Source organism: Heptranchias perlo, chromosome 6 (genome assembly GCF_035084215.1).
Source record: "Heptranchias perlo isolate sHepPer1 chromosome 6, sHepPer1.hap1, whole genome shotgun sequence".
NCBI classification, from domain to species: domain Eukaryota; kingdom Metazoa; phylum Chordata; class Chondrichthyes; order Hexanchiformes; family Hexanchidae; genus Heptranchias; species Heptranchias perlo.
The window spans coordinates 112061334-112082769 of record NC_090330.1 but is presented as its reverse complement, the minus strand read 5'-3'; the positions used below and the strand labels follow the sequence as shown (position 1 = coordinate 112082769).

The 21436-nt window shown below is 46.6% G+C and overlaps 1 protein-coding gene across 12 annotated transcripts in view; it reads right to left on the bottom strand.

Annotated features, from left to right (window-relative positions):
- The window catches only part of atp11a (ATPase phospholipid transporting 11A), a 292743-nt gene extending 276416 nt beyond the window's left edge, over window positions 1–16327 (bottom strand). For all 12 annotated transcript variants that reach the window (XM_067986665.1, XM_067986669.1, XM_067986666.1 and 9 more), the window contains exon 1: window positions 16195–16327. In XM_067986665.1, the coding sequence (XP_067842766.1) occupies window positions 16195–16233 (39 nt within the window). In that variant the 5' untranslated portion in view covers window positions 16234–16327. The remainder of the gene's footprint in view (window positions 1–16194) is intronic.
- Window positions 16328–21436: the final 5109 nt, after the last annotated feature.

Below are 21436 nucleotides of genomic sequence, written 5' to 3'. Positions count from 1 at the left end.
AACTTGGAAACTTTACATTTAGTTCCCTCATCCAAATCATTGATATATATTGTGAATAGCTGGGGCCCAAGCACTGATCCCTGCGGTACCCCACTAGTCACTGCCCGCCACCCGGAAAAAGACCCGTTTATTCCCACTCTGTTTCCTGTCTGTCAACCAATTCTCAATCCATGCCAGTATATTCCCCCCAATCCCATGTGCTTTCATTTTGCACACTAACCTCTTGTGTGGGACCTTATCAAAAGCCTTCTGAAAATCCAAATACACCACATCCACTGGTTCTCCCCTATCTATTCTACTAGTTACATCCTCAAAAAACTCCAGTAGATTTGTTAAGCATGATTTCCCTTTCATAAACCCATGCTGATTTTGTCCAATCCTGTTAATGCCCTCCAAGTGTTCTGTTATCACATCTTTTATAATAGACTCTAGCATTTTCCCCACTATTTTTGTTAGGCTAACTGGTCTGTAATTCCCTGTTTTTTCTCTCCCTCCTTTTTTAAATAGTGGGGTTACATTTGCCACCCTTCAATCTGTAGGAACTGTTCCAGAGTCTATAGTATTTTGGAAGATGATCACCAATGCATCCACTATTTCCAGGGCCACTTCCTTTAGTACTCTGGGATGTAGATTATCAGGCCCTGGGGATTTGTCAGCCTTTAGCCCCATTAATTTCCCTAGCACTATTTTTTTTACTAATACTGGTTTCCTTCAGTTCCTCCCTCTCACTAGACCTTTGGTTCCCTAACATTTCTGGAAGGTTATTTGTGTCCTCCTTTGTGAAGTCAGAACCAAAGTATGTGTTTAATTGTTCTGCCATTTCTTTGTTCCCCATTATAATTTCCCCCATTTCTGACTATAAGGGACCTACATTTGTCTTCACTAATCTTTTTCTCTTGACATATTTATAGAAGCTTTTACAGTCAGTTTTTATGTTCCCTGCTAGTTTACTCTCATAATCAATCTCTTTGTCCTCCTTTGCTGAATTCTGAACTGCTCCCAATCCTCAGGCTTGCTGCTTTTTCTGGCAATTTCATATGTCTCCTCTTTGGATCTAATATTATCCCTAATTTCTTTTGTAAGCCACAGTTGGGCCACTTTTCCTGTTTCATTTTTGCGCCAGACAGGAATGAATAATTGTTGTAATTCCTGCACACGTTCTTCAAATATTAGCCATTGCCTATCCACCGTCATCCCTTTTAGTAAAGTTCCCCAATCTATCATAGCCAAATCTCACCTCACACTTTCATAATTTCCTTTATTTAGATTCAGGACCCTTGTTTCGGATTCAACTACTTCACTCTACATCTTAATGAGGAATTCTATCATGTTATGGTCGCTCTTCCCTATCATTAATCCTATCATAACATGATAGGATTAATTAACAAGATTGTTAATTAATCCTTTCTCATTGCACAATACCCAGTCTAGGATCGCCTGTTCTCTAGTTGGTTCCTCAACGTATTGGTCTAGAAAACCATCACGTACACACTCCAGGAATTCCTCCCCCACTGTATAATTGCTAATTTGGTTTGACCAATCTATACGTAGATTAAAGTCACCCATGATTATAGTTGTCCCTTCTTGCATGCATCTCTAATTTCCTGATAAATGCCCTCCCCTACATCTCCACTATTGTTTGGGGGTCTATAGGCAACCCCCACCAACGTTTTCTGCCCCTTGGTGTTTCTTAGCTCCACCCATACAAATTCCACATCGTGATTTTCCGAGCCAGTATCCTTCCTCACTATTGCATTGATTTCCTCCTTTACTAACAACGCTACCCCACCTCCTTTCCTTTTTTGCCTGTCCTTCCTAAATATCGAATACCCCGGATGTTCAGTTCCCATCCTTGGTCACCCTGCAGCCATGTCTCCGTAATCGCAACTATATCACAACCGTTTCTATCTATTTGTGCTGTTAATTCATCTACCTTATTGCGAATGCTCCGCGCATTTAGACACAATGCCTTTGGACTTGTCTTTTTAAGATTGCTAGTCATCTTAGTTTTATTTTGCACTATGGCCCTATTTGTTTTTTGCCCTTGTTTTCTCTGCCTTCCACTATTGCTTCTTCCCTGTCTTTCTTTTGTTTCCACCCTTGTTTCCCCCTCCTCTGTCTCCCTGCTCAGGTTCCCATCCCCCTGCCATTCTAGTTTAAATCTTCCCCAACAGCACTAGCAAACACCCTGCGAGGACATCAGTCCCGGTCCTGCTCGGGTGTAACGCGTCCCGCTTGTACAGGTCCCACCTTCCCCAGAACCAGTCCCAATGTCCCAAGGCTGTGGATGCTGAGTCAATTGAAACTTTCAAGACTGAGATCAATCGATTATTATTAGATAAGGGTATTAATGGATATGGATCAAAGGCAAATGAATGGAGTCAAGGTGCAGATCAGCCATGGTCTAATTGAATGGCGGAACAGGCTCAAGGGGCTGAATGGCCTCCTTCTGTTTTTTTAATTTGTTCATGGGATGTGGGCATCGCTGGCAAGACCAGCATTTATTGCCCTTGAGAAGGTGGTGGTGAGCCGCCTTCTTGAACTGCTACAGTCCGTGTGGTGAAGGTTCTCCCACAGTGCTGTTAAGTAGGGAGTTCCAGGACTTTGACCCAGTGACGATGGGATGGTGTGTGACTTGGAGGGGAACGTGCAGGTGGTGTTGTTCCCATGTACCTGCTGCCCTTGTCCTTCTAGGTGGTAGAGGTCGCGGGTTTGGGAGGTGCTGTGGAAGAAGCCTTGGCGAGTTGCTGCAGTGCATCCTGTGGATGGTACACACTGCAGCTACGGTGCGCCGATGGTGAAGGGAGTGAATGTTTAGGGTGGTGGATGGGGCGCCAATCAAGCGGGCTGCTTTGTCCTGGATGGTGTCAAGCTTCTTGAGTGTTGTTGGAGCTGCACTCATCCAGGCAAGTGGAGAGTATTCCATCACACTCCTGACTTGTGCCTTGTAGATGGTGGAAAGGCTTTGGGGAGTCAGGAGGTGAGTCACTCGCCGCAGAATACCCAGCCTCTGACCTGCTCTTGTAGCCACAGTATTTATGTGGCTGGTCCAGTTAAGTTTCTGGTCAATGGTGACCCACAGGATGTTGATGGTGGGGGATTCAGCGATGATAATGGCATTGAATGTCATGGGGAGGTGGTTAGACTCTCTTTGTTGGAGATGGTCATTGCCTGGCACTTATCTGGCGCGTTCGTTTGTTCCAATACTGCAAGCCAAAACTAGCAACTGTACATTGCAAATTACATTTATTTTAGAAGATACAAAAACACCCCAGTCGCTTGACAGAGGAGGAAAGGGAGTGGACAATGAGCTTTGTGAAAGACTTATGAAAGATGATCAGCGAAAGTCTGGTCTAAGAGATGGATTTTGAGAAGGCTTTTCAAGACAAAGAGAGGTTTAAGGAAGAAGTTCCAGAGAGTCGGGCTGGGACAGCTTCCCCCGGAAGTGGAGTGTAAATCGAAGAGGAGGGAGATGTATAGGTGATCACAGTTAGAAGACTGAAGAGTTCAGGATTAGACACAAGGCTGGAGAAGATTGCAGAGATAGTGTGGGGCAAAGCTGTAGCGGGATTTGTAGATGAGGATTTTAAATTCAATGTATTGGGGGATGAGAAGTCACTATAGGTCAGTGAGGACTGAGGGTTGGCAGAGACGACAATAGCATGGATAAGTGTTTCGATGATTGTGGGGATTAGGTAGGGGCGGAGGTGGCCAATGATCAGATGGTGAAGGCAAGAAGCCAGAATATGGACTTTGAAGCTCAGCAGGGGATTATGTACAGTCTGGTTCAGCCATGGGGGTGCAACAGAATCTGAGGACAATATCTAGTGTAATAAATCAAAACCATGAAAGGAACTAAAAATAGGAAGGTCCCAAGTCCATCTGGTTTCCATCAAAGGAATTTGGAGAGGAGATAGTGGAGCCACAGACCATAATTTTACAGAAATCTTTGGAAACAGGAACTGTAAGGATTGGAGGGATCTGGAAAACATGATACCGGAGATGAGCTGCTGCAGTAAGGTGTCGTTATGTAGCATTTGGAGTTTTTGGCATGGAGGCAGGTTGGGTGTTGTGTAAATAATGGAAAATATCCCAAGTTCTCTACAGAAGAGACAGGGATATTCAGCAAATGGAAGTTGCAACAAGAGATACTGGTTGGTAACTGGTATAACACAGACGAGAGGGATGACTTAATGGGACAATTCTACTGTTGATTGTTTTCTCCCCTCCCCTCTCTGCACCCCCCCCCCCCACCACCACCATAGCCTCACACGGCTGTAGGACAAAAATTGGCGGCTGGTGGAAATGACGGGTCATCTGTTGGGAGTCACTGGATATTTTATCGGTGATTTAACATGAATGAATCAAAATGCTTTTGATTCCATCAGTAGTACGAATAAAATCGTTCCTCCCCAAAAGTACCAATCCCAAACTGGCAAATCGTAGGAAGCACTAAATCAATGCATTCCAAAAATTCTGTTTCGCTGGTTTGAGTCACAATCTGTTCCACCCAGGTGAAAATTTACTGGTAAGAGTAAGATTCAGAACATAAGAAACCCCCAAAAAATGGGATAAATTGTGAATAAAATGCTTTTGTTGCCTGTATGTTGCAAATGCCTGATGCTCAATTAGAAATATTTGGCTGGAATTTGATTTGGTCAGACTTTTCCCCCCTTTCCTGAAAAGGTCCAGGTTCCTCCTGATTGGCTGCAGTCTGTAAATCACATAAAGCCCACTCCTCCATATTTTATGGCTCCAGATTATAGTCCAATGATCTCTCACAAATCTAACGAACATCATCATATATTGAAGCTGGAAAGGGAGGAGAAGTCTCGCATTACATACCAGGATTTATATAAGAACATAAAAAATAGGAGCAGGAGTCGGCCATACAACTATTGAGCCTGCTCCGTCATTCAATCAGATCATGGCTGATCTTCAACCTCAACTCCACTTTCCTGCCTAATCTCCATTTCCCTTGATTCCCCTAGAGTCCAATAATCTATTGATCTCAGCCTTGAATACATTCAACAACTGAGCATCCACAGCCTTCTGGGGTAGAGAATTCCAAAGATTCACAACCCTCTGAGTAAAGAAATTCCTCCTCATCTCAGTCTTGAATGGCCAACCCCTTATCCTGCGACTATGGCCCCTAGTTCTAGACTCTCCAACCAGGGGAAAGAGCCTCTCAGCATTGACCCTGTGAAGCCCCCTCAGAATCTTATACGTTTCAATGAGATCACCTCTCATTCTTCTAAACTCCAGAGAGTATCGGCCCATTCTACTCAATCTCTCCTCACAGGACAACCATCTCATCCCAGGAATCAGTCTAGTGAACCTTCATTGTGCCACCTCTAAGGCAAGTATATCCTTCCTTAGATAAGGAGAACAAAACTGTACACAGTACTCTAGGTGAGGTCTCACCAAAGCCCTGTACAATTGTAGCAAGACTTCCTTACTCTTGTGCTCCAACCCCCTTGCAATAAAGGCCAACATACCATTTACCTTCCTAATTACTTGCTGTACCTGCATGCTAACTTTCTGTATTTTGTGTACAGGAGCATCCAAATCCCTCTGAACACCAATTTATTCATTTTTATTTCAATGACACTCAGAATATGATCCCCAGAATTTGCTTTATTAACACCCCCCACCTTTGCTTGTCCAATGGGAAGCCCAAAAGCCTAAGATGTAACTGGATTTTTTGCATTAATACAAACCAGGAATCTTTGGACCTTATCGATTCACAAGGTGCTGTTTGTATTTATTACAGCAGACTTGACTATTTCAGAGACAGTACACTCCCACTCCTCCAGTCACTGTCCTCACTCATGTGTGCTTTTCTACTGTGGTTTTTAAACAATGTGCAGGCCTGGATTTGGGATCCTTCAGCTCTGCTTATTCCCACTAAACCTGATCAGCAACTCAATTGCCACTGTGTGCCCACCTCCTACACCACTTCACCGAACAAAACTATGCAGCCACATGGTCCTAGATCAGCAGGGTTAGGGGACAATAGAGTAAGGCCGTCAGACATGAATTTAGATTTGAGGTTAGGATCAGATCAGCCATGATCTTATTAAATGGCAGAGCAGGCTCGAGGAGCCGATTGGCCTACTCCTGCTCCTATTTCTTATGTTCTTATGTCTGCAATGGTCTCCTGTTGGCCTGAATGATTCCCAGTCTTGCTGTGCCCATGTGATAAGAAACTTTGGAATTCAAATTGTGCCATGGTTTGGTTATTTTGTAACATGCTGAGTGGTTCAATCTCTTATGTGGACCTGTGTATCTGAGAGAGAACACAAAAACAAACAGCAGAGAAAGGATTAACTTTAAAGGCGAGGAATTCTGGAAGGGCTGTACCATTATCTAGTGATTAAGGAGGAGTTCTGAACAAGGTGTCCTGAAATGAGACACCTTTATACAATTAAGAGCTTTCTAGCTATTACAGGAATGTTTGGTAAAAGGACAGTTACTATAATCTTTCAAATTTTGGGTCCTTGCATCTAAAGCTGCCCCCAGCCCAATGGAGTCATCTGCTTACTCCGTACCTGTCAGTAAACCGCTGTTTTCAACCTCTCTCTCTGCTAAGCTGAGAACAGGTATTACAACAAAGGTATTAGAGCAGGAACACATAAAACAGATTATTAAAAGCTGTATCTGCAATTTAAAGAATAAAAGCATGAAGCCATAATCTAGCTCATGTGCTTTTGTATAACATCTGGCACTTCTGGTTTGCTGAGAGAAGGTTTATTTTCTTAATCGTCAGCTTATTCATTATCTGTAGTGTTGGCCTGGCCTTGAAAAATTCATTTCAGTAGCAAATAAAGTCTTCCAAACATACCGAACTAATATAGACAGACAGATCAAGGGATATAGGCAGATTAAGTGAATTGGCAAGAAGGTGGCAGATGGAGTATAATGTGGGGAAATGTGAGGTTATTCACTTTGGTAGGAAGAACAGAAAAACAGAATATTTTTTTAAATGGTGAGAAACTATTCAATGTTGGTGTTCAGAGAGACTTGGGTGTCCTCATACAAGGAACACAAAAAGTTAGTATGCAGGTACAGCAAGCAATTAGGAAAGCAAATGGCATGTTGGCCTTTATTGCAAGGGGGTTGGAGTACAAGAGTAAGGAAGTCTTGCTACAGTTGTACAGGGCTTTAGTGAGACCTCACCTGGAGTACTGCGTACAGTTTTGTTCTCCTTATCTAAGGAAGCATATACTTGCCTTAGAGGCAGTGCAACGAAGGTTCACTAGGCTGATTCCTGGGATGAGATGGATGTGCTATGAAAAGAGGTTGAGTAGAATGGGCCTTTACTCTCTGGAGTTTAGAAGAATGAGAGGTGATCTCATTGAAACATAGAAGATTCTGAGGGGGCTTGACAGGGTAGATGCTAAGAGATTGGTTCCCCTGGCTAGAGAGTCTAGAACAAGGGGGCATAGTTGCAGGATAAGGGGTCGGCCATTCAAGACTGATATGAGGAAGAATTTCTTCATTCAGAGGGTTGTGAATCTGTGGAATTCTTTACCCTAAAGGGCTGTGGATGCTCAGTCATTGAATATATTCAAGGCTGAGACGGATAGGTTTTTGGAGTCATGGGGAATCAAGGGATATGGGGATCGGGCAGGTAAGTAAAGTTGACATCGAAGATCAGCCATGATCTGATTGAATGGCGGAGCAGGATCGAGGGGCCGTATGGCCTACTCCTGCTCCTAGTTCTTATGTCGAAAAAGATAGCACGCACAAGAGTGAGTGTGCAAGTGAGTGGGATAAAGAACAAACTTGTATTTGTAAAGTGCATTTCATTACCTCAGGGTGTCCCAAAGTGTTTCGCAGCCAATTAAGTATTTTTGAAGTGTAGACACTTGCAGTGTAGGGAAACACGGCATTCAATTTTGCACACAGCAAGATCCCACAGTCATGAGCTAAATGAACAGATACTTTGGGGTTAATTTTAACCCCCAAGAACAGGTGGGCTGGGGGTGGGTGGGTAGTAAAAATTGTTGAATTCTTCAGCGGGACCACATCCTGGCTCCAACTCGCCCGCTTCCGGGTTTAACCGAAGCGCGTTTGGATGCAAGCAACAGAAACCCGGAAGTCCCGCCCCCACTTAAAGCCGGGGAATGTACCTCATTGCGATAGTTGAGGCACTTCATTTTTTGGTGCATTAGAAATGCAAAACGAATTTAACTGTTTGAGTTTCCCATTGCTTCTGATTCACGTCAAGTGAAAGCAGACGAGAGGGACCGGACCCATGAGGTCAGTTCCTTTATTGCACTGTTCGTGGGCCCAGAGGAACAGGAGTGCTTCATCCAGGCCCAACAAATTCACCTGGCTAACAGAGCCCCTGTGACCAGCCGCCCCCCCCCCCACCGATGGTGGACCCCACCTCCCCCACCATGATCTTCTCCAAGGCCTGCCCGAGTGGTGTTGGTTGACAGATAAATATTGACACCGGGCAGAATTCCCCTGCTCTTCCTCAAATAATGCTGTGGGACCTTTTACATCCACCTGAGAGGGCAGACGGGGCCTCGGTTTAACATCTCATCCGAAAGACGGCAACTCTGACAGTGCGGTGCTTCCTCAGTACAGCACTGGGAGTGTCAGCCGGGATTTTGTGCTCAAGCCTTTGGAGTGGGGTTTGAACCCACAACCTTCTGTCTCAGAGACGGAAGTGCTACCTTCTGAGCCATGGCTGACTGAGAAAGCTGTAAAGAGCAACAAAGGGCTGCAAAGAAAGTAAAAGAAGTGCAAAAAGAGAATATGAAAATAAACTTGCAACAGATATCAAAGCTATTAGACTCAATAGGGGCAATTTTAACTTCACTAGTTTGTCGGGAAACCGACAGGATCGGGTGCAATGCTCGTTTTACTCCCCGCCCAATTGTACTCTCCATTGAAGTCACTGGCGAGCAATACTGGGCAAGGTGTAAAACCGTGTTGCACCCGATCCTGTGGGTTTCCCACCACGGTGAGTTAGGTTAAAATTACCACCAATTTGTCTATTAAAAGGGATGCATAGGGAAAGGATGAGGAAATGAGATTAAGAGCAGATAGCTTCAGCTGAAGAGCTAGCAACCAGCACAGGTGTGGTGAGCCGGCTGGATTCCTTCTGTTAAAAGCAAAATACTGCAGATGCTGGAAATCTGAAATAAAAACAGAAAATGCTGGAGAAGCTCAGCAAGTGAGGCAGCGTCTGTGGAGAAAGAAACAGAGTTAATGTTTCAGGTCGAAGACCTTTCGTCAGAACTGGAAGATGTTAAAAGAGTTAAAGTTTTTGAGGAAGTACAGAGCCAGGGAAAGGGGGGGAAGGAGGGGTGAGGAGGAAAGAACAAAAGGGAAGGTCTGTGATAGGATAGAGGACAGAGAGGGTTGCTGGTCACTTGCCATTTTAATTCCCCTTCCCACTCCTACTCTGACCTCTCTGTCCTCGGTCTCTTACACTGTTCCAATGAAGCTCAAGGGAAGCTCGAGGAACAGCACCTCATCCTTCATTTAGACACTTTACAACCTTCCGGACTCAACATTGATTTCAATAACTTCAGATCATAACCACTGTTCCCATTTTTTCAGTTAGCTAGTGCTGGTAATGGTTCTGCTGCTGCCATTCACAGCTACTCTAGAACGGTCTTTTGTTTATTAACCTGTCCCATTACTACCCTTCTTGTCTTGCACCATCATCCCTTTTGTCATTTAATCACTTGTGCCCTCTACTCTATCACAGACCTTCCCCTTTTAGTCTTTCCTCCCCTTCCCTCTCTTCCACCACCCCCCCACTTTCCCTGGCTCTGTACTTCCTCAAAAACTTTAACTCTTTTAACATCTTCCAGTTCTGACGAAAGGTCTTCGATCTGAAACATTAACTCTGTTTCTTTCTCCACAGATGCTGCCTCACTTGCTGAGCTTCTCCAGCATTTTCTGTTTTTATTTTGGACTCCTTCTGTGTTGTCATTTCTATGATTCTATGATCTGTTGCCAATTCCTGATGACAGCATTGAGCCTGGACACCATCTACTGCCAGATATGATGCACTGCTGTCATTGGAGGAGGTGCCTGTACTGGCACGGGAAGTGTTCTTTGCACTCACCTCAAGTTACAGTACATCCATTTCAGCAAACACGGGAGAGGAAGTAGACTGTAGCACCACTTCACTGCTTGCTCACATCATGCGTTTTGTGCCTTTCTAATAGGTGGCCGATCCTTTTGTTCTCCTGTCTCTACTCAATGATGCAGTGCTGTTCAACAGAAATTGCTGATGAGCCACAGATGGGGCTGCAGCGACACCACTTTTAGCCACATGCACTGATTCAAGTAGAAAATGCCTTGTATACACTCATACAATACAGGTAAATGTACTTCACGTGAATATTTACTTAATTATCTACCACCATTGAGTAAGCCAAGGAAGAACAGCAGCCGCAATGATCAAAAAACACTCGGACACTCTGCTTTTCATATTACCATTTTACCAACGCAAAAAGGTTAAAGTTCACATACATACGCCATGCAGATGCGAGTATTAAGATCACATGACCAACGAAGGTGTCGATTACTCAGTTTATATTTACTAATCTGCAATGCAATTATCCACATCCGGATTCTCAATTAGCCACATGTGGCTAGTGCCTAACCTATTGAACAATAGTGTCCTCTACATCACCTAGCAATACAGAAAGTCTGTGTAAATCTGGAGACCATGGCATGGGCCACAGTCTAAGGGAATCGATGGAGGGGGGCTTGACCTTTGCCCTCTGCCCACAGCTGATCGAGGAAAAGACAAGTCAACATTTTCCAATCACATCTCACCCCACACAGACTCCATACATTTCACGATCTTTTAGACAAGTACTGGGACAACTACCACCACAAGCAGACATTTGTTTCTGTTCCTGCCTCCAGCCCTTCTTACCCGAGGTCCTGGAGGCCAAAGCCATAACCAGTCTTACTGTCCTGTTTAACCTAACCTAGGCCTACTGCCAAACAGGGTAAGGATCTACCACCCGCAGGTTCGCAGAGCTTCACTCGTAGCACGAAAGTGCATTTGACATATCCCACCGCAAACGTCAGGACAAAGGATACCTGCTAAGCAGGGACGCACTATGCAAAAAATGCGTCCCGAGCTAGGAAAATAGGAAGTGTTATGTGTCCCTTTCTGCAGGCTCATCTCCCCACCCCCCCAACCTGACCTTAGAATGGGGACATTCCCCCACCCCATCTCCACCAGGCTCCAGCTACTATTGCAACCTGGAGGCCATTGAGAACCCTCCAAATGCTGCCCCCGTGACGTGAGCCTCCTGACTACAACAGATGTGAACATGCTGACTGGAAACTGTGCCCAAGCACAAAAACTGTCAAATTGTACAGGACCCTCAGTGTAATTGTCCGCAAGTATGTTACAGGACCTTCAGTGTAATTATCTGTAAGTATGTTACAGAAACCCTCAGTGCAACCATCTGCAAGTATGTTACAGGACCTTCAGTGTAATTATCTGCAAATATGTTACAGAAACCCTCAGTGTAACCATCTGAAATATGTTGCAGGACCGTCAGTGTAATTATCTGCATGTTACAGGACCCTCAATCTAATCAAAGAAGCACAATACAGAACTTCCTGTTTGTCACAGACTTGCACCACAACAGAAATGGAGCAAGCTTGTTCTCCAATCTCATTCTTGTTGCTGCAAGGTGCTGCTGAACAGAAAGATTGGAGGCAAAGTCGTGTTCAAGTTGCTGTCCTGCGATAACCAGCTCCAAGCAGCTGCAGCAGAGACATGAACAAACAAAAGGTAACTTAACATGCTTGCATTTTGTTTTCTGTAGCCTGTTCTCTGCATCGCTGCAATCTTCAAAAAGGTTTTCACCACGAAATCAATGTCAAAATTAGCAAGAACAAACGGATAAACAGACTAATGCTGTCTGATTAAAGCTGCTTGTCTTAAGAGTATTAACTTCGTATTCATGGATATGTCAAGAGTAAATTTTCGCAATGAGTGAGATTTTGAGCAAAAAGACCAAGTCAGTTCAAAACAGAGTTGGTTTACTTACTTAATAGATAAAAATAGTCAGCAGTTAATCAGATCAATAAGATCTGACAAGTCTTACACACTAACTAGCAGCAAGATCCTTTAGGCCCCTCATTTAATCTCTTGTCTGATCCTGCACTAGCAACTTGTAAATTATTACATCAGCACCATATTGGCAGCACAATCCGTCAGCCAGTCAGTAGCAGTAGATCCAACAGTGTAAAATAATAGTGTTTTTATTCTCCAGCTGCACATCAGTCTGGCTCCACATTGTCACACACAAGTAAAGTGCATCTTTATCTGGTACTCACAGGAAGAGGATTTATCTGGTCTCTTAGAGCATTCAGAAATTATAGAATAATATTGGTGTCAGTTTGGCTCAGTGGGTAGCACTCTCACCCGAATCAGAAGTGGTGATGTGGAGATGCCGGTGATGGACTGGGGTTGACAATTGTAAACAATTTTACAACACCAAGTTATAGTCCAGCAATTTTATAAAATTGCTGGACTATAACTTGGTGTTGTAAAATTGTTTACAACCGAATCAGAAGGTCATGGGTTCAAGCCCCACTTCAGGGGCTGACCACATGATCTATACTGATACTTGGTACTGAGAGAGTGCTGCAATGTCGGAGGTGTCATCTTTCAGATGAGACGTTAAACCAAAGCCCTGTCTGCCCTCTCAGATGGATGTAAAATATCCCACGGCACTATTTGAAAATGAGCAGGGGGTGTTTTCCTTGGTCAACATTTATCCCTCAATCAACATCTCACTGCTGTTTGTGGGATTTTGCACTGTGCAAAGTGAATGCTACATTTGCCTACAAAAAAGATAGTGGCTACACTTCAAAAGTAATTAATTGGTTGTGAATCACTTTGGGACATCCTGAGGATGTGAAAGGCGTTGTACAAAAGAACATAAGAACATAACAACATAACATAAGAAATAGGAGCAGGAGCAGACCAAAAGCAAGTTCATCCTTCCTTAGAAAGGACTATTACTCCCCGACATAATGATCATATAAAATACTATCTGCGATCAAAAAGCCAGTATGTGCTTCCGTTACACAGAACATATCAGAAGATTTTAGCACAGAATATGAGTACCATGCCAGCTGCGATACAACTTTTCAGCTGTCACTTTTTTCAAAAAAATATAAAATGTGGCATCTGGGGACTTGCAGGGGTAGATGCTGAGAGGATGTTTCCCTTTGTGGGAGGGACTAGAACTAGGGGCCACAGTTTAAAGTAAGAGATCTCCCATTTAAGACAGAGATGAGATTTTTTTTCTCTCAGAGGGTCGTAAGTCTGTGGAACTCCCTTCCCTAGAGAGTGGTGGAGGCAGGGTCATTGAATATTTTTAATTGTAAACAATTTTACAACACCAAGTTATAGTCCAGCAATTTTATTTTAAATTCACAAGCTTTCGGAGGCTTCCTCCTTCGTCAGGTGATCGTTCACCTGACGAAGGAGGAAGCCTCCGAAAGCTTGTGAATTTAAAATAAAATTGCTGGACTATAACTTGGTGTTGTAAAATTGTTTACAATTGTCAACCCCAGTCCATCACCGGCATCTCCACATCATGAATATTTTTAAGGCTGAGTTAGATAGATTCCTGATTAACAAGGAAGTCAAAGGTTATAGTAAGTAGACGGGAAAGTAGGGTTGAGGTCACAATCAGATCAGCCATGATCTTATCAAATGGCAGAGCAGGCTCGAATGGCCTACTCCTGCTCTTAATTCCTATGTTGGCATGCTGGTCGAGTACTAAATGATGTTTTGCGGGGAGTATTGGAATTGTGCACTAATAGCAGACATTGTACATTTTGGAAAGAGATTACTTTAGATTTTCTATATTCAAAGCCAACTACAAACAGAATGAGTGAAATATTATATCAGTTACTTTACTACTGAGTTTCAGCGCTAACCTCATCAATAACTTCCAACAGACATCAGTTCCCTCTAAATTCTCACTTTATCAGACCTCGACAGACATCCTTCCCCCAAATAAAATGTAAACAATTTTACAACACCAAGTTATAGTCCAGCAATTTTATTTTAAATTCACAAGCTTTCGGAGACTTCCTCCTTCCTCAGGTAAACGTTTACCTGAGGAAGGAGGAAGTCTCCGAAAGCTTGTGAATTTAAAATAAAATTGCTGGACTATAACTTGGTGTTGTAAAATTGTTTACAATTGTCAACCCCAGTCCATCACCGGCATCTCCACATCATGACTACCAAATAAAATGGGGGAAGTTAACAGTAGGACTCGAATTACATCGAGTTAAATCCCTGCAATTTCTCACGCTGCTGACCAACCGGATTCACACATTCTGTGGGAAAACTGATCGGGCAGGTAAAACCTCACTCCAGAGAAGCCGGTTACTGGTTGTTGAATGTACAATTAACGTCGCATTTAATCGGGCAGAAAAGGAAGCTCCGAGAGTGGGGACAGTGTGGGGAAGGCTGAATAAGATTATTCACTCAAAATTGAATAACAATCACCAACACGGGGTCAGATTCTTCACTGCTTTTCATCCAGGGCTCAATTTACAAATAATGGAATCCGACCAATTCACAAACTTAAAAGGTTCGCCAATAATTACTAGATTTCTCAAGAATATTTTCTTCCAAATCCCTTATCAAAACCGATACCATAAAAACTACGCAACACTTGCCTTTTATTTAACTTTTGCCTTACAATAAGCCAGTGATTGGCACCAACCCAAATTCCCCTACTTAGTACAATCTAATATGCTCTAAGAATGTAACGACACGGGTTAGGAATATTGCAAAGATCCGCGGGCAGGAAATCACCTCACTTCTCACAACAAGTTTTAACACGTGAAGAAGTTGAAATAGAAACCAACGCTGGGAATGTACAACAGGTCGGGTAGTTTGGGGATAAGAAAAGGCCGAACAGGAAACTTCCTGCGCTCACACTCCGAGCACCTGCTGCCTTTAAACCCGTCCGCCGCTCCCGCTCCCGCAGTCGGTCAGACCTCGTCCGCCGTTCCCTGAAGCTCCGGCACCGGGAATTACTCAACCAACTGGAGCCAAAACGGGAAAGTTAGAGGTAGATTCGGACAGGTAGATCGTGAGAGAAATGAATCCAGGCGCTGGGTATCGATACTGTGCTGTCAGACTCGATATCGGTACTCGATGGGTGACACTCGGTATCGGTACTCGATGGGTGACACTCGGTATCGGTACTCGATGGGTGACACTCGGTATCGATATCGGTACTCGATGGGTGACACTCGGTATCGGTATCGGTACTCGATGGGTGACACTCGGTATCGGTATCGGTACTCGATGGGTGACACTCGGTATCGGTATCGGTACTCGATGGGTGACACTCGGTATCGGTATCGGTACTCGATGGGTGACACTCGGTATCGGTACTCGATGGGTGACACTCGGTATCGGTACTCGATGGGTGACACTCGGTATCGGTACTCGATGGGTGACACTCGATATCGGTACTCGATGGGTGACACTCGGTATCGGTACTCGATGGGTGACACTCGGTATCGGTACTCGATGGGTGACACTCGGTATCGATATCGGTACTCGATGGGTGACACTCGGTATCGGTACTCGATGGGTGACACTCGGTATCGGTACTCGATGGGTGACACTCGGTATCGGTACTCGATGGGTGACACTCGGTATCGGTACTCGATGGGTGACACTCGGTATCGATATCGGTACTCGATGGGTGACACTCGGTATCGGTACTCGATGGGTGACACTCGGTATCGGTACTCGATGGGTGACACTCGGTATCGGTATCGGTACTCGATGGGTGACACTCGGTATCGGTACTCGATGGGTGACACTCGGTATCGGTACTCGATGGGTGACACTCGGTATCGGTATCGGTACTCGATGGGTGACACTCGGTATCGGTACTCGATGGGTGACACTCGGTATCGGTATCGGTACTCGATGGGTGACACTCGGTATCGGTACTCGATGGGTGACACTCGGTATCGCTACTCGATGGGTGACACTCGGTATCGCTACTCGATGGGTGACACTCGGTATCGGTACGACTTGCCCTCCTGCCCTGCGGAGGTTTCAGGAACTCGGTCTCCCTCCGGCCGGGGCTGTCCGGGAGCCGGTGGCCGCTGCGGGTCTCCGCCTGCCCAAAGGTCACTCACCCAGCGGCGGATCGCGGCCCGGAGCCCGCTCCAGTCCATCGCCGCCGTTCCGTCCTCACTGCTGACCGGCTCCGGGTGCACAGGGCTGGGCTCTAATCCGCTGCCACACGGCGCATGTTCCGCCCGGCTCCGCTCCGCCCCGTCCCGCTCACTCCCTCCCTCCCACCCACCGGGCAGAGAGCGGTCCCCGCCCCGTCCCGCTCCACTCCCTCCCACCCACCGGGCAGAGAGCGGTCCCCGCTCCACTCCCGCTCACTCCCTCCCTCCCACCGGGCAGAGAGCGGTCCCCGCTCCACCCACCGGGCAGAGAGCGGTCCCCGCTCCGCCCCGCTCACTCCCTCCCACCCACCGGGCAGAGAGCGGTCCCCGCTCCGCCCCGTCCCGCTCCACTCCCTCCCACCCACCCACCGGGCAGAGAGCGGTCCCCGCTCCACTCCCTCCCTCCCACCGGGCAGAGAGCGGTCCCCGCTCCGCCCCGCTCACTCCCTCCCACCCACCGGGCAGAGAGCGGTCCCCGCTCCGCCCCGCTCACTCCCTCCCTCCCACCGGGCAGAGAGCGGTCCCCGCTCCGCCCCGCTCCACTCCCTCCCTCCCACCGGGCAGAGAGCGGTCCCCGCTCCGCCCCGCTCACTCCCTCCCACCCACCGGGCAGAGAGCGGTCCCCGCTCCGCCCCGCTCACTCCCTCCCACCCACCGGGCAGAGAGCGGTCCCCCCGCTCCACCCACCGGGCAGAGAGCGGTCCCCGCTCCACCCACCGGGCAGAGAGCGGTCCCCGCTCCACTCCCGCTCCACTCCCTCCCTCCCACCGGGCAGAGAGCGGTCCCCGCTCCACTCCCGCTCCACCCACCGGGCAGAGAGCGGTCCCCGCTCCACTCCCGCTCCACCCACCGGGCAGAGAGCGGTCCCCGCTCCACTCCCGAACCACCGGCTGCTGCCCGGGAGAACAGGCGGGCGAAAGTCCCTGGGAAAACTTTAAATAAACTAGAAGAGGGAGGAGGGGGGGGGGAGGAGATCCCTGGCTAAACCGTATTTAATATTAGCAGCTCTGCCCTGCTGTTGTTTACAGTGAGTCAGAGGATCTGCTGTCTCATAAGGACAAGGCTATTTATGTCACGCACAATGTGTTGTGTGAATGGCCTACTCCTGTTCCTATGTATTGTTCCGTTAAGGTAGAGAGAGATCTGTCCCTTATGGACACCACATTCACACTGACCCTCTACAGCAAGTCTCATTGCTGTAAATTAAAACATTTCCTGGGATGGCTACTGGGTTGTTATTGTGGCTTTTTAAAATTTCAGCCAATAAAAAAGTGTGACACCTTGCATGTTACCACCGCATAATGCAGACTGTGCGATACCAGAGCATTATAGACAGGCACCATGATCGTACCAATTTTAATATATCAATATTGAATCTCCATTTAACACACACCATATCCACTCAATCCCTCTCCTGATCACGTCTTGTCCCACTGTCTCATTTAAAACACATTATAACACATAGAAGAATGAGAGGTGATCTCATTGAAACATGTAAGATTCTGAGGGGGTTTGACAGGGTACATGCTGAGAGGTTGTTTCTCCTGGCTGGAGAGTCTAGAACTAGGGGGCGCAGTTGCCAGATAAGGGGTCAGCCATTTAAGACTGAGATGAGGAGGAACTTCTTCACTCAGAGGGTTATGAATCTTTGGAATTCTCTACCTCAAGGGGCTGTGGATGCTGAGATCGATAGATTTTTGGACTCCAGTGGAATCAAGGGATATGAGGATCTGGCGGGAAAGTGGAGTTGAGATTGAAGATCAGATTGATGGCGGAGCAGGCTCGAGGGGCCATATGGCCTACTCCTGCTCCTAAATCTTATGTTGTTATGTTCTATAACCCCTAGATCTCTCTCCTAATCACACTCTGTCCCACTGACCCATATAACACACACTATAAGCCCTCGATACCTCCTCTGATCATACCCTATCCCATTTAACACACACTATAACCCCTCAATCTCTCTCCCAATCACACCCTATCCCACTGTCCCGTTTAACACACCCGTCCAAGTAGGCTTTCACCCTTCTCTAAGCACTAAAACAGCCCAACCAAAATCTTGAATGGCATCCTCTGGAATTGTGACCATGATTTATTCCTCCGGGAACTATCTGCAGCATATGACATGGTTGATTGCACCATCCTTCTCCAATACCTCTCCTCCATTGTCCAACCCACTGAGACAGCTGGTGCACGATTCCATTCCTACCTATCCAATGCAGCAAGTGCCTTCTTTTCCCTTCTCTGCATTGTCACCTCTGGAATCACCTAAGATTCTATCCTTGGCTTTTGTCTTCTGGAAATAAATACTGCTGCATGGTGACATCATCTGCTGGCACAGAGCTTCCACACATTTGTTCATGACACCCAACTTCCTCCAGCTCAACAAGAGGAAGACCAGAACCACTGACTTTGGTCCAGGCCACCGGCTCCACTCTTTTTATGCTGATTCCATTGCCTCTCCCAGGCTGTTCTCTCAAGCTAGACCAAACCGTCCATAATCTTTGCATAACGTTTGATCCTGAGCTGCTTTATAAATCCCACATCATCTCCATTGCAAAAATCAGTTACTTAAATCTATGCACATCTCCATAATTATCTCAGTCTCACTGCCACTGAAACCCTTATCTATGCCTTTGTCACTTCCAGACATGACTGTTCCAACCTCTCACTGGCCTCCCATCCCCTTCCCTTCATTAACTCCAAGTTGTATAAAAAGCTGCTGCTCCTGTCCTGCCCTACATTAAGTCTCAATAATCAATCACCCCGAACTCAATGAGCTTCTTTGGCTCCCCATCCTCCAATGTTCCAGTACAGCTACCACACTGGTATCTACTTGACAAAGTGGAAAATTGCCCAGGTATGATCTGTCCACAAAAGGACAAATCTAATCCGGCCAATTAGCAACCCATCAGTCTACTCTCAATCATCAGCAAAGTGATGGAAGGTGTCATCAATATTGCTATTAAGCAGCACTTACTCACCAATAACGTGCTCACCGATGCTCAGTTTGGGTTCCGCCAGGACCACTCGGCTCCAGACCCCATTTCAGCCATGGTCCAAAGAGGGACAAAAGAGCTGAATTCCAGAGGTGAGGTGAGAGTGACTGCCCTTGACATCAAGGCAGCATTTGACCGAGTGTAGCACCAAGGAGCCCTAGTAAAATTGCTGTCAATGCGAATCAGGGGGAAAGCTCTCCAGTGGCTGGAGTCATACCAAGTACAAAGGAAGATGGTAGAGGTCATTCGAGGCCAATCATCTCAGCTCTGGGACATCGCTGCAGTTGTCTAGCATGAATGTCACTTGCCACTTATCAGCCCAAGCCTGGATGTTGTCCAGGTCTTGCTGCATGTGGGCACGGACTGCTTCATTATGTGAGGGGTTGCGAATGGAACTAAATACTGTGCAATCATCAGCGAACATCCCCATTTCTGACCTTATGATGGAGGGAAGGTCATTGATGAAGCAGCTGAAGATGGTTGGGCCTAGGACACCGTATTAGGGTTAGGGTTGCAGCGATGTCCTGGTGCTGAGATGATTGGCCTCCAACAACCACTACTATCTTTTTTGTGCTAGGTATGACTCCAGCCACTGGAGAGTTTCCCCCTGATTCCCATTGACTTCAATTTTACACGGACTCCTTGGTGCCACACTTAGTCAAATGCTGACTTGATGTCAAGGGCAGTCACTCTCACCTCACCTCTGGAATTTACCTCTTTTGTCCCTCTTTGGACCAAGGCTGAAATGGGGCCTGGATCTGAGTGGTCCTGGCGGAACCCAAACTGAGCATCGGTGAGCAGGTTATTGGTGAGTAAGTTCCGCTTGATAGCACTGTCGACGACACCTTCCATCACTTTGCTGATGATTGAGAGTAGACTGATGGGTTGGTAATTGGCCGGATTGGATTTGTCCTTTTTGTGGACAGGACATACCTGGGCAATTTTCCACTTTGTCGGGTAGATGCCAGTGTTGCAGCTGTACTGGAACAGCTTGGCTAGAAGTGCGGCTAGTTCTGGAGCACGAGTCTTCAGCGCTACAGCCGGGATATTGTCAGGGCCCATAGCCTTTGCTGTATCCAGTGCACTCAGCCGTTTCTTGATATCACGTGGAGTGAATTGAATAGGCAGAAGACTGGCATGCTGTTCTACAATCCTCATTGAACTAGGGTTGATCTCCTGGCTTGTTGGTAATGGTAGAGTGAGGAATATGTTGGGCCATGAGGTAACAGATTGTGCTGGAATACAATTCTGCTGCTGCTGATAGCCCACAGCGCCTCATGATTGCCCAGTTTTGAGCTGCTAGATCTGTTCTGAATCTATCCCATTTAGCACGGTGGTAGTGCCACAGAATACGTTGGATGGTGTCCTCAGTGGGAAGACGGGACTTTGTCTCCACAAGGACTGTGCGGTGGTCACTCCTACCATTACTGTCATGGACAGATGCATCTGCGACAGGTAGATTGGTGAGGATGAGGTCAAGTAAGTTTTTCCCTCGTGTTGGTTCGCTCACCATCTGCTGCCGGCCCAGTCTGGCAGCTATGTCCTTCAGGACTTGGCCAGCTCGGTCAATAGTGGTGCTATCGAGCCACTCTTGGTGATGGACATTGAAGTCCCCCACCCAGAGTACATTATGTGCCCTTGCTACCCTCAGTGCTTCCTTGAAGTGGTATTCAACATGGAGGAGAACTGATTCATCAGCTGATGGAGGGCGGTCGGTGGTAATCAACAGAAGATTTCCTTGCTCATGTTTGACCTGATGCCATGAGTTTTCATGGGGTCCGGAGTCAATGTTGAGGACTCCCAGGGCCATTTCCTCCTGACTGTATACCATTGTACCGCCACCTCTGGTGGGGCTGTCCTGCCGGTGAGACAGGACAGGGATGTCAAGGAACCACCTCCCCTTGACATTCAACGGCATAGCTATCACCGAATCCCCCACCATCAACATCCTGGCGGTCACCATTGACCAGAAACTTAACTGGACCAGCCATATAAGTACTGTCGCTACAAGAGCAGGTCAGAGGCTGGGTATTCTGCGGCGAGTGACTCACCTCCTGACTCCCCAAAGCCTTTCCACCATCTGCAAGGCACAAGTCAGGAGTGTGATGGAATACTCTCCACTTGCCTGGATGAGTGCAGCTCCAACAACACTCAAGAAGCTCGACACCATCCAGGACAAAGCAGCTCACTTGATTGGCACCCCA